Raw genomic sequence first — 13,495 nt, forward strand, 5'->3', positions numbered from 1 at the left:
TTGATTCCTAGATCCGATTGTTCTGATACCAATTTGATACGATTCAATGTCAAAATCTACATGTTTTTCTATGGAAACTAGGGCTAAACACAAATTTTATTTCCCGAACATTATATCAAAGCAATACAACATTAATATCTCACACGAATACATAAGATAAATACCTACAATTCGAAGAGAAGTGATTTTCCTCAATTTCTACAATTTGAGAGGTATTGAATTTCTCCCAAATTCTAAACCTAAGGTACAATACTCAATCTCATTAATACACCTAGCCCTAAACATAATAAGCTTATATTTATCCAACAACAATAATAATAAAAGTCTAAATTTCCCATAGGCATACAAATGATCAAATCGCCCTTAGGATAGGCGCTGGCGTAACGGAAGTTTACCAAAAGAGAGGAAGGAGTGATTTGTGATATAGTTCAGTGATTTTTTTGAAATCGATATATTCATCTTAACTGCGATAATTTCTGTCATGCAAGTATTTTTAGAAAATGATTAATATTGTGATTGTCATGGTGAAGATAAATCATATGAGAATAAGCAACATAAAAGCAGGATATTTTAATGCCCCTTATAACCGTCATATTTTATAAAATGAGTTATCCTTGCTATTTGCCTGTATCAAGGCTAGCTAAGGCCCGTGGGAAGCTTAACAGGAACAAACCAAGTATCTGTCATAATGGGAAAATAGAGTTTAGTTTGTGATGTAGGGAATTAACAATGCGGTTATATTTATGCTTTTTGCTCTACGCCAAAGCTAACATCATAACTGATTCGATCAAAGCTCTGTGCTTATGATTCATGCTTTTTAGATGATCTACATGTCTTTTAATTTGGTCGTGTGGAAAATCATCAAGAGCTGTTTGGTTTGAATCTCTACTTGTTATTTTTGAATGTTAATAGTATTTGTTACACTTTTTTTATTGGAAAAATAGTGGAGACTTATTCTCATTAATAGAAAGAAAATAATAAAAAGTAGGCGCAAGATAAAGAGATAACATGATGTAGGATGCATTATTGAGATAATTTAATACTTAATGATTTAAAATTCATGTAACATGGTATTAACTATTTTGTACTCATCAGACCTATTTATGAAGTTTAGGTAAGGTGGTGTTGTGTTAATTTCATGCATTTGGGTCGGTGACAGGGTTTTATGATAGATAGTCTTTCCTTGCATTGTAAGATAGGTTTTATTCTTTATTTTATATTAGGGGTAGTTACTTAATTTTGGGCCCTTGGACTGATAAGTGTTTCCTATAAGTACCCATGCTTGGAAGTGGATTTGTATATTTTGGGCCTTTTCTGTTATTCCTATAAATAAGGAGCATCTCATAAGGTTAAACACTTAGTTGAATTTCTTCTCGAGTTTTCTACTCTTTTTGTTCTCTTTCAACCAATTAAAGGATCTCTTAGTGTGATTGATACGACTCATGGAGATGGACTATTAAGGAAAGAATATCACCGCCACAATGAAGTACTATTGCTTGTGGAATTAATTTTTATTATCATTAGTCATGGTAATGGTTAATCTAGTTTTCATTTTAGGAATTTCTTTTTTATAGTGTTTTGATCTTCCTTCTTTGCTATATCATTTTATCGAATTTATCACTCTTGTTTTCTATTTTATAAAAATACTAGAAATATCACCTTTGTTGACTTATAATCTCTCCGTGTTAATCAAACATAATATATAGTCATAATTTAGCGGGTTTTGGCATGAATAATAGGTGAAATTATTCTTTTTAAAAAAAATTATCCCAACTCATTCTACATTAGATTGGTACCAGAGCATATATGTTACTTTGAAACATCTTGTTGTGGGCTGAATTATATTCTAGCACTAGATTAGTTTGTTAGTGATGTTGGACTGGGAAGGGGAAAAAATTTGCGACATAAGACGTACGCAGAGCTGCGTACGTCTGTAAACTGCAATTAGGTTATAGGGAGGATTTTAGGAGGTTATAACCACATTATACCCCATGTAACCTCCCTGTACCTTCTAGTAAGTTCTGCGCTTCTGTTTTGATATACAGGTAGGTTACAGGGAGGTTACAGGGGGTATAATGCAATTATAACCTCTCGAAATTCTCCTTGTTACTTGTTTGCAGGTTACAGACGTACGCAGCTCTGCGTACGTCTTAACTACGCAATATTTTTTTCCTTGGGAAGGGGGTGGCTGAATCGACCCCTAAAAGAGTCCGGTCCAGCCCTACTGGACAGGCTGGCCCCCAGGAAGGGAAAGACCTGCCACCCACCATACTCTCCCTTTTCCTTTTCTGTTTCCTTCTTAATGCCCTTTCCTTTGCTATTACTCCCCTTTTCTATCTCTTGTTTATTCTATGTCCTTCCTTCTCTATTTTCTTTCTTATTTTGATCCTTACTTATTCTACTTACTAATCTCTTATATATATAGATCATAATACCACATTTGGTTATATATATATATATATATATCTGTGTGTTTGCTTAGCTGAGGGTTTGTTGATTTGTTTTCTGAGCTAAGAGCCCACCGGCATTTTCCCCTTTCAAGAACAAGACGGTGCTCCGGCTGTAAATCGTTCGATGTGGTGTCTATCTATGTTGTTCCTCCGCTTCCTTGCTACCATCGGTTCCATCCTAGGCTTCCAAACTGCCGTAGCCTACATTCTATGCTTCTTGATTGCCGCATCCTCCATTGTATGCTTCTAGATTGTCGCACCCACCATCTTGCGCTTCCAAGTTGCCGCAGCCTCCATCCCACGCTTCCACATTGCTGCAGTCTCCATCCCGCGCATCCAGATTGCTGCAGTCTTCATTTTGCCCTTCCAGGTGGCCGCAAGCACCATCCTGCGCTTCCAGATTGCCGCAACCACCATCCAATGCTTCAAGCCGGCTGTAGGCCCCCACCCGCACCTCCAGCAAGCCTCAGCCTCCCTTCCGACACTCACAGCTGACCGCAGCCTCCTCCCTGCATCTCCAAATAGTCCATCGACCTCTACTGCATCTTCCAGCAGCCCATCAACCACTTTCAGAACTTGTTCGATTGCTGCCTACCATCTCCGACGCCTCCCTACTGCCTGCCGGCTCCTCCTGCACGTCCCAGCAGGACGCCAACTTTTCCCAACATCTCCAGTAGGCCACCGACCATCTACAGAACTTCCGGGCAGCCACCCGCGCTGCTGCCCCTCCGACCTCCTTTATGTCGAACCAACGGCACCTGCAGCTTTCCTTCGGGTCTCAGGCAACCACGTGCACCTCCTGCCCCATCGACACCACAGCTCTTGCCGCCCTCCACCTTCCAGCAGCCACCCTCACTTGCTGCTCCCTCAGTCTACAGTCACAGGCCGCACCCCTCTCACCGCCGACATCCGTGGATACCCTCCTCAGGCCGTAACCGGATCGTGCTAGTCTTCATTCTATTGTTTTCTTTATTGTTTTGAGTTTTGATTGTGTCCTTCATTATGTGCTTAATAATATTTATTTTTCGTCGTCGTGCGTTGAGTTAACTCTGGTCAGTTAATAAAATTATCACTTCATTTGATCATGAATTGACTTATATATCTTTATTTTTAATCTTATTGCGGTTGCATATGATTTAGAATAAAAATTTCTGCTTGCATAAGATGTTTTATTTTGTTATTTGCAAAAGATCTCAGTATCATTTATAACTAAAATTTTATAGATGTGTGCTTACTTTTTATCAGCTCGTTGAAATCTGTCAAAAAATTGTCAAAATTTGGACACCTAGGTCCTCAAAAATTCCCAAATTCCGACAGCAATAATCATTTATTGAATGTTGATTCTAGCTAAATTCAATGGAAGATTGAAGATGCAACTAGCAGAAAATTGCCACATTTATGTAATGATTTAAGTATCTTAATAAGCTGATTTGATTAGGGAAGCAAATTGTTAGTTTCTACTGCTATCAACTCATTTACTAAAAGTGAGAACGAAGTAGCAAAATTCAATTATATGATTTCGGGTCCGTTTGGGGCAGCTTGTGTGTTTCAGGATAAGCTGCTTACCCTGAAACGCGGGCCGCTGGCAGGCTGCAGGGGTCGACCTGCGGCCTGCATTTAGTGTAAAAACTCAAACGCAGTTTCGGATAAGTTGGGGAAACGCGCGAACCAAACGGTACGGTGGCGTTTTCAAAATGACGCCCGCACTTATAAGCTGCCTCAAACGGACTCTTCATCTATTGTTACAGCTATTTACCTTCCATGTTAGTCTCAAAAAAGTGAATGTTTAAATTGTTTAAACACATACAATAGAATAATCGATCATTTCAGTGTCCAATCAATTTAGAAATTGCAATTTAATCTATTTATTTACCTGAGTTTCATCACACAATTGAACATCCAAACCATGACTTATTTGATGGTCTTGAGGAAGATCTTTTGAATCCTATGACTGCATGAAAATAGATCCCTAATAATCTAGAAATTACAACGATTTAAAATCATAGCATAATAGGTAGTAAGAAAACCATGAAAGAACTGGAGGAGATAATAAAGAAGAAATTAAAAATGAAAGTGGATGAAGAAGAGGGTAATTACATCCAAATTCAAACTTTTATTGATGCGTTTTTTGTTGTTTTACATGACTCAATATTCTTGTGAATTAGAAAATATTCGCCAAAATTCTTATAAATTGTGAACAAATTATTACCAAATGTTTAAGAAGTTAAGAGCAAACTTAATTACATGGATTTATTAACTCTTCGAAAATAAAGGTGACCATGAAATTCAACTGGCGTTATATCATCCAAATACCATGCAGAGATAAAAATCAATATTATTTTTCCACATTAACTTAATTACATGGATTTATTGTGCTTTGTCATGTACGCGTAGTGTCTTGGTCGATTCTTATGCGTTTCTTTTGGCAATGAGATGAAGGTATGACATGTCACTCATGGAAATACTCCTGTGATAGCTAACATTGATTTTGTATTCCATATGTATTAATTTACTTAGACATTATTATTCATTTTGTTTCATTTTTAATATTAATGTTTTAATTAATTTCCTGTATATTTCTGCATAGCTTGTTGTGAAAATATATCTGCATTTTTGGCTCAGATGTAAGGTAGAAGGTAATGAAATAAATTCTGAAATAATGTGACTTGCGTATGAATATGTAAAATTGTTTAGGTTTTTAGATTCTTCTATCATTTAACCAAGGTTGAATTTCTGTTTTCTCTTTAAATTTTTACATATTTATTGGTGTGCATGTCCAGTATTTAGATTGAAAACTAATTTCTCTATTTTTTTTCCTGCAAGTTTTTTGCATGTTTCATTCCCTGTTGCTTTGTTTAATAAGTCCATACCTTTAGAAAGTTTCTCATTTGGAAATGAGAACTTGCCATTTAACAATTGCTCTTCGAAATTTTCTGTTCCAGCCATTTAGTGATAGAGACGTTACAGCAAATTGCAGACGTGCCTTATGCAGATTACTTTCTTGTGGAGGTTTGGTGATTCTAGCGCATTATCTTGTTTTTCCTACAAGTGCACTTGCTTTCCTTCAATGGTAGTTCTACAAAACACTTATCCAGTTATGATAAAGTTTTAATAGGGGCATTCAAATACATGCCACTAAATTCTTATCTAACACCTAAACTTTAGTTTTTTACGTTTAAACCACCTAAATTGTTCATATCACATCAAAAGTAACTTTTAAAACGTGAAATGGACCTTCTCATGCATTAAAAACGTGGATGCATGTAAAAATTGAAGTTTAGGTGCTATATACGTAGATGCATAGGAATTCAGTGGTATATATGTAAATCTTCCTTTTAATTAACGATTTTTACTTATTCTAGATTTATTTTACGTGATACTTAAAGTCATTCACCTGAGTTATGAATTTATATTATTCTTACGATGTTGAAAAAATAGTCCTATTCTCTGCCTTTAAATCAGTCCTAAAAGTTTTGAAATATGATAAGCAAAGCATGATATGATTCGTTGTTTCTTAGGTAGAGGGCAACTTTGACGCACACAAGTATCAACTTGTGCCATACCTTAACCTGGTTAACTTGCTCTAGTGGTGACTTAGGCCCCACTTGATTTTAATATTGCCAATGCTTAGTCCAAGCTTGCTATTTAGACAATCGATGACCGGTATCGAAAAATGTGCATGATAAGTGAGCACATTTACGTAGACATCCAATATCCTTGGCTAGCGAGCTCACTTGTTGAAGAAAATGGTCCTTGGATGAAACTTGCGACTTCTTTTTTTCAGTATGAGATGCTCTTCGACGAATTTCCTATTGCTACTCATTTTCATTGAAGATTAACAAATTTTACTTTCATTGGAACAAGCTCTTTAAAATAGCATTCATTAGGTCCCATCTCAAATGGAGGTGACATTCCGCCCTTAGTGTGAAATATCAGAGAAAATTACCTGCCGAAAAGCTCAATAAACTATGAGAATAAAGCAAAGTTTTTTCTTGATGAAGATGCCAAATACATAAAAATTATTTATTTGGTTTAATTATTGAAGGTGGCTAGTTAATTGACCCCCAATATCCGCTAGCGTCTTTCTTTTGAAGATTATGATGAAACTCATTCTATTTCACAAAGTTCACCTTCTAAAACAATATCATTGTTAAAAATTTGATCTATTAAGTTTGTTGGACTTGTCGCATGAGGGCTTGGAAACATTATTTTTTGTTTAGTAGTAAAAGTTGGATGACTTCGATAACAAGAGCCGAAATGTATGTACAAAATTTTTTAAATAGTTTCTCATTCTATATATTTTGAATATGAAAACTTTAGAGCTCTGACCACTGTCTGGCGTGATTGCCAATCATTCCTTGTGTACTTGGACTTGTCTTATCGCCCATGAGAAGGATTTGGCTCACCACCTCTAGTCTTCCATTGATTCCCTGTGGCCCCGTTCGCCTCCTAGAAAGAGACTATCTCAACCTCTTCCAATTACCTGCCGGCTCAAATTATTTTACATTGCCATCAACATCAATACCTACAGAGACCTTTTACAAAATGGAGTGGATTAGTTTGCAATAGCTGCTTTTGCAATTTGATATCATTCTGGCACTTTGCTATCAGTTCCATTTATTTTCAGAGTTTTAATGGACTGGATTACATATCTTTCTGATTGTATGAATTAACTTGAGGTTCTTTCTCTAATTAACTTTTAAAAGTTTCCAATGTTGTTAGTACCTTACATGTGAATTCTGTACTTTGCTAAGTATTTTCTTGCTATATATCTTATAGTTTGTGGCTGAAAATTAGTTGTTTTACATAACCTGCATGTTATTTATATACCTTTTTTTTTATTATTGTTTAACACATAGGGCATATGGGAGGTCCAGCAAAATGGCAATGAAGAAAATGGTTGCACAGTTCGTGTTTATTCAAAAGTTTCTTTTTCAAAGAAAACAATATTTAGAGGTATAACTTTACAGACAATGATTAGGGTGTTGAATGCTTTGCTTCAGCAATCCTCTCCATTGGGGCAGCTGCAACTTATTAATAAGTTGTTGATAAACTACTAAAAAATAAGCTGCTGCTCAAAAAGCTGTTGTTGCTATTACATTTTTTTTTTTTTTGAAAAGTCAGACTGCAGCTAGAAAGATGTCACCGCACCTAGCCAGGAACGGTGTGAAAATGTTGATTTTAGCGGTTTGAAAATGCAGTTTTTTGAAAAAGCTGTCAAAACGCAGTTTACCCAATCAAGCTGCCCCAAACGGGGTTTTCAACTGGTCCATTTTGATATGTGACATAATTTTAAACTTGATCGTTTTGCTCTCGCTGCATCCCATCATTATTCGTTTTTTAGATGGTTCATGGAAACAATTAGTCTAAAAAAATTGGTGCCCATTTCATCTTGATTTTTTATTTTTTAAATTCCATGAATGGCTGCTTGCTGTCAGGAAAATCTATGTTCATGCTGGAAAGCTGTGTTTTTTATACTGAATATGACTGATGTATGCGCTGCACAAATAATTAAATCCTTCTTCTGAAATTAAACCTAGATAGCCTGTAAGAGATATAGAATTAATTTTAAATTAACATTTGTTCGTTAAACCACATCAAGGGACTGATTTATTGTCATCATTAGTTGGCTTTTTGCAAACATGAGCTAGAAGTTTCCTTATAACTGTTTAATTTTGTAATTATTTAACTATTCAATTTTCAAAATAAGGAATTCTGATATATACTATGCTGTCCAATAATTTATTAATTCATTCTAATTTTAATTGGCCATGAAGAAATACTTCATGATTCAAGGAATGAAATTTTCTCTTGTTATTCATGTTATTCAATTTCTATCATTAGGGTAGTGGGAATAAGATTATTATATTTCTTAAATTCGGCAACCCCATAAACATTAGGCACTTATTTCTCAGCCAAAATCATCTTCTCGAATTCGAAGAATATTGTCTCTGCTTCTCATCTTTGTTGAGGTCATCGGGTTGCCCTAGTCAGGTCTAATCGTGTTTTGCCAGATGCGTTCCTCAATATGGGGGGCAGCAAGCAGGCTGACAGAATATGGAGGCTAAAGGTGGGTGAAGTGGCTGCTGGGATGGTTGTGGTTGGGAGGGTGGTTGGAGATTCGGGAAGGGGGGTGGCCAGCGACTGGATTGGCCGGGAGAAAAGGAAGAGGGTGAGCAGCTATATGGAAGTGTAGGTGGAAGCAGGAGGTGGACGACAACAGCTATAAGGGGAGTGTTGAAGGGTGGCAACATAGGGTTGGCGGCAGGGGAAGGTGGATTGCGGAGGAGAGTTGGGTAGGATAAACATCCCAGGAGATCAAGTTATAGTCAAAAGCACCTCTCAAATCTTGGGAGAAGATCACCAACTCAGGCAAGTTACAACCGGAGAACCTCCTTACCTTCGGATACATCACCAGAAGGGAAAACGACTCTGACGGTGGGCTTGGACAGAAATTTGAAATCTGGAAGATGAAAAATTACCCCTAAAATAGCAAACAAACATATTTATAATAACTAGGGTGGAGAGGGGCGGCAACCCCTGCCCTAGGAAGCCCTAGCCGATCCAGCCTCCCTGTTGGACCAGAAAATCCCTCTTGTTGAACCGGCCTTGTTCGTCCCCAATCACTCCCCACATCAGTCACCCGGGGTTGGGAGGTGGACGACAACAGCTATAAGGGGAGTGTTGAAGGGCGACAACAACAGCAGTGGAGAATAGGGTTGGCGGCAGGGGAAGGTGGATTGCGGAGGAGAGTTGGGTAGGATAAACATCCCCACGAGATCGAGTTACAGTCAAAGCAGCTCTCAAACCTCAGGAGAAGATCACCAACTCAGGCAAGTTACAGTCGGAGAACCTCCTTACCTTCAGATACATCCCTAGAAGGGAAAACGGCTGGCTTGGACAGAAATTTGAAATTTGGAAGACGAAAAATTCCCCCTAAGATAGTAAGCAAACATATTTATAATGACTAGGGAGGAGGGGGGCGGCAACCCTTGCCCTAAGAAGCCCTAGCCAATCCAGCTTCCCTGTTGGATCAGAACATCCCTCTCGCTGAACTGGCCTTGTTCATCTCCAATCACTCCCCACATCAATCTCCCGGGGTTGGGGAAGCTTCGACTTCATTCATCGAAGCTTTTGGCTGCATGTTGACTGTGGCAAAGTTGTTGTAATCCCCCGGGGTTGAAGGCGTTACAATCGTGGTTCGCAAAATACCTGGATCCCACTGGAGACTGCACTGTCTCCTAGGGCATCTGAGGATCTTTGCGAATTTATGAGCAAACATCCACCTCGATCCAATCTTCTGGGAGACTTTTACTCCCCTCTGTTGTTGAATACTCTCAAAGTAATGTGGCTTAACTTGATCTTAAGTGGGTGTAACCTGAACTTCCCTGCACCGTGTTGGTGCCAGTGGTAAGGTATCTACCATGATATCCCAAAATGTCATTTGTCATACTTATTCCGTGTCTAGTGTTGTTGTCACCAAAATTGGTCTCACTAATGTTGTTTCGCTTGCAAGGGTCATGTGATCTCGTGCTCCATCGAAGGGTGGACTATGCACTTCTCGCCCTTAGTAAATAAATGTGTTTTTGAATCCGTCGTGTTGAGCTCTTCGGTCAAATTATCATGGTCTCCCCAACAAAGGTGACAAGCATCCATGGGGACCACGTCACACCACGCCTGATCCTACAACTGTCTTTCAATAAAAAACTCCACTCCCAATCAAAAAGTGGGAGAAGTTGTTTACAAATGTAATGGCTCAATACCTGATTCATGAGAATACTTTTTTTATATAGTGTAAGCTCAAATTGTGTAAAAAGTTGATAGATGAATATAGATGTGTGTTGAAATGAATGTGCTTTAGAATGGCAACGCCTATAAGATTGACTTATCGGGAGATTGTAACAGCTCTTCCTCCTTCAATGTGTCAAAATTTACTTCGTATTACAAGGAAACAAAAGCTTTGACGGATGAGCTCGAAGCTCCTTCTATCCTGTGAGACTGCACGAGGGCGTCTCTTCTTGCAAGATTGTGCTAGTGCACGGTCTGGACCATTTGACCCAGAGGAATCGGGGCCAATCTGCCCTACTGACTGCATGGGGTTGCTGCCCACTCTATGGGGATCACTCCTCTTCACCTTAGGTATATAGGTACGTTGTTTTCGTATTTTAGGGCAATTTTTCGTGTGTTTTGTGTTAGGACAATTGTTGGCATCTCTTCTCTTCAAAGATTGTATCTTAGGATTCCCAGGTGGTGCTTCGGTTGCATCTTGGTCTCCAGGCAGTGATTATCATCCCTATCCTTTTCTGCATTCACCTCACGTCGCTCCCCACTGCCCTCCAGTACTGCATCCGCCCCTAAACAGCGCCAATTTTCTGTTCTCACTGTAGTTTTCCAATTTCAGCCGCCTGTCCTCGTTGTCGCCACCCCAGAGAGTTTTTTTCTTGCTGTCCGGTGGTTTCATGCATCCCCCGTTGCTGCTGCCGCGGCATTCATTCCATCTCCGCTATCGCCGCGATTCCAGCCTTCTCTCCCTATTGCTTTCATAGCCATTCCAGCTATCCCAGCACCCTCCACCTCCTCTCAAGCTTCTGCTTTGCTGCCACAACCTCGTAATCCCCTCGCTTGGCTGTCTACCGCTGTGCAGCCATCCCAGCATCTTCCTCTAGACTTTCCGGACATCATGCATTGCTATTGCAACCCCTCTAATTTGTTGCCTTGCTGTGCTACCGCTGTTTAACAGTCCTATATCGCTGCCACAGCCCATCGCATTCCCGTTTTGCTGCTGCCACACTATCCTCTCTCCAACCACCCTGTGCTTCCTCTTAGGAGGCACAAACCTTCGCCGATCACCACCGCCACCCTCAACACTGGATCTAGCCCTAGCTTGGGTTTTGTGGTCAATTGTTGCAATGTCAGTTTTATGTGAGTGAGTTGTAATTTCTTATTTGAATTCAGCAATAATATTTATTTTCTAATTGTCATTTGAGTCCTATTATTGTTTGAGTTAAATCCGGTATCACTTTCTAGAACGTTTTTCTTGTTTGTAAACAGTATCATAAGCTTACATGCTAATGGGCACTGCTTTTTGCAGGGAAAATAGAGCAGTCAACAAGAGAAGAGTGCCGTGAGGTTTATGGTATATGGATTCAGAATGTATTGTCTTCTCCTATTTCAACCATTTTCCTCCATCTGTTTTCTATTTTGCTTTCCCCCTGTAAATTAGCCTTTCTTGACTGTTTAGTTATGTCCAGGCACATGAACTATTCAAGAAGAAAGTTGGCAAGCAGGAAGGTCTGCTGCTGCTACAATAACTTTCTAAAAATTTTGTTTTTTTTTCCTTATTAACTTGATGATGCATCTCTTTCTTTAAATGTTCTTTAGATATATATACAGTTCAGGGTAGTGATGTAAGATCACAAATTTCAGAACTGGTGGAAACATCGGAGCTGCTTCCTCAAGCTTCATCTGCAGATATGCAGCAAACTCTGCCTCATCCCGAGAATTTTGAACCACTGATCGAAAATGCTGTTCAAGAACATTCTACAAGTCTCAATTTTGGATCATCTGTTATAAAAGAAACATGGGTGGCCTCCATGTCTTATCTCAAGTCCGATAGTTATCTACCGCTTGTACTAGGTGTTATAGGATTAGTTGCAGTGCTGATCCTAATGCAGGTAGTGTGCCTTTTCTCATTACTGGTAGAATTGCTGAATAATTTCACATATTTTGTCTATAGTTTGATGTTCTAGTCGAAATTCCTGATGACAGTGAAACACAAGCATATTTACACTTTGTTCTGTCTTCCTATTTAAAATTGGGATGCTTCTTTGCTCCTATAATTATTAGGGAAATTTACATACATACCACAATTCTTATGTATTTACATATCTAACAGTCAAAGTTTGATATTTGGATTTATATAACACTTCGGTGTCATACACCTATATTTAGTTTTAAAATATGTAAATACATCAGAATTGTGTGGTATGTATGTATACGCCCTTAATTATTATTATTATCATTGAGAAGAGCTTACATTCTTCGTCTATTATCCGTCGTAGTTGAAACTTGCAGTTTGGGATAATTTAGATTATTTGTGAATTCTTAAATCACTTTCAAATTTCATTATCTTCAGATTTTTTGTATATTGTTTGCAGGTGAGTATTATTGTGCTGTTAAGTAGGGTACCTGAAGTTCATCTTGTTACGCAAGGCAGCTCTATTGGTGAACTTGGAAATTATAGAAAAGAGAACTTAGAATGGTTGGACAAACGTTTCTACTATCTTAAAGAAGAAATGAGCATGGTTGAAGCCAGACTCGAAGCAATGCGAAATGAACATGCAATATTGAAGATGCATCTTCAAAACTTAGAGCGGGTGAAGCACAAAGCAAGAAAATAGTGAGCAAGCAAGTTTTGGGCGCCGTCAATACTGATACAAGCTGCAATTGTATAAATTACATGTTTTTTCATTATAAGATAAATGTAATTATAAACTGTATGTGGATGGGGGCAGTTATGCATTTAAAATATTGTTGTAAATTATTGCAGGGTGCAAAACTAGAAGAGTTAGATATAGGGATCCAAACATTCTTTTAAGAAATATTTCAATTGTAAGCTTTTAAAAACAAAGTATATACTGAATTGCAAAGGCAGCTTATAGTCAACAGTTTGAAGTTATGTGCTGTTATATAAAGTTTTAGAATTCGAACTATTTTGTGATGATTTAAATTATGTGTCCAGAACGTATTGCTGAGCTGGAAATTCTTTTTTTAATGTCGATGGTGATCTTGTTTTCTCACTTAGTTATTTGATTTTCTGAAAGGTATTGGTATGGCTTCAAGTTTAAGCGATATGAACATTGACAAGCTTTTGGTTTGCACTTGATTTTGGGAGTGGGTAGCATTCCCCCACAAATTTGGTACCTTTGACAGTTTTTATACTGATGTGCATGAATCTTGTTGTATAATAAATCTTATTTAAATTTTAGATTATCAAAGTTTCGATTTCATAAAATTTATAATCAAGCTAAATGTCTCGTTAAGAT

General features: G+C 38.1%; 1 protein-coding gene across 1 annotated transcript in view; it reads left to right on the forward strand.

Annotated features, from left to right (window-relative positions):
• The window catches only part of LOC110028608 (protein VASCULAR ASSOCIATED DEATH 1, chloroplastic), a 35,399-nt gene extending 22,264 nt beyond the window's left edge, over positions 1-13,135 (forward strand). Inside the window, exons 13-18 of the mRNA XM_020730524.1 lie at positions 5,393-5,459; positions 7,310-7,406; positions 11,542-11,603; positions 11,702-11,741; positions 11,832-12,124; positions 12,608-13,135. Of these exons, the coding sequence (XP_020586183.1) occupies positions 5,393-5,459; positions 7,310-7,406; positions 11,542-11,603; positions 11,702-11,741; positions 11,832-12,124; positions 12,608-12,850 (802 nt within the window). The 3' untranslated portion in view covers positions 12,851-13,135. The remainder of the gene's footprint in view (positions 1-5,392; positions 5,460-7,309; positions 7,407-11,541; positions 11,604-11,701; positions 11,742-11,831; positions 12,125-12,607) is intronic.
• Positions 13,136-13,495: the final 360 nt, after the last annotated feature.

Source organism: Phalaenopsis equestris, unplaced genomic scaffold, assembly GCF_001263595.1.
Source record: "Phalaenopsis equestris unplaced genomic scaffold, ASM126359v1 Scaffold000517, whole genome shotgun sequence".
NCBI classification, from domain to species: Eukaryota; Viridiplantae; Streptophyta; class Magnoliopsida; order Asparagales; family Orchidaceae; genus Phalaenopsis; species Phalaenopsis equestris.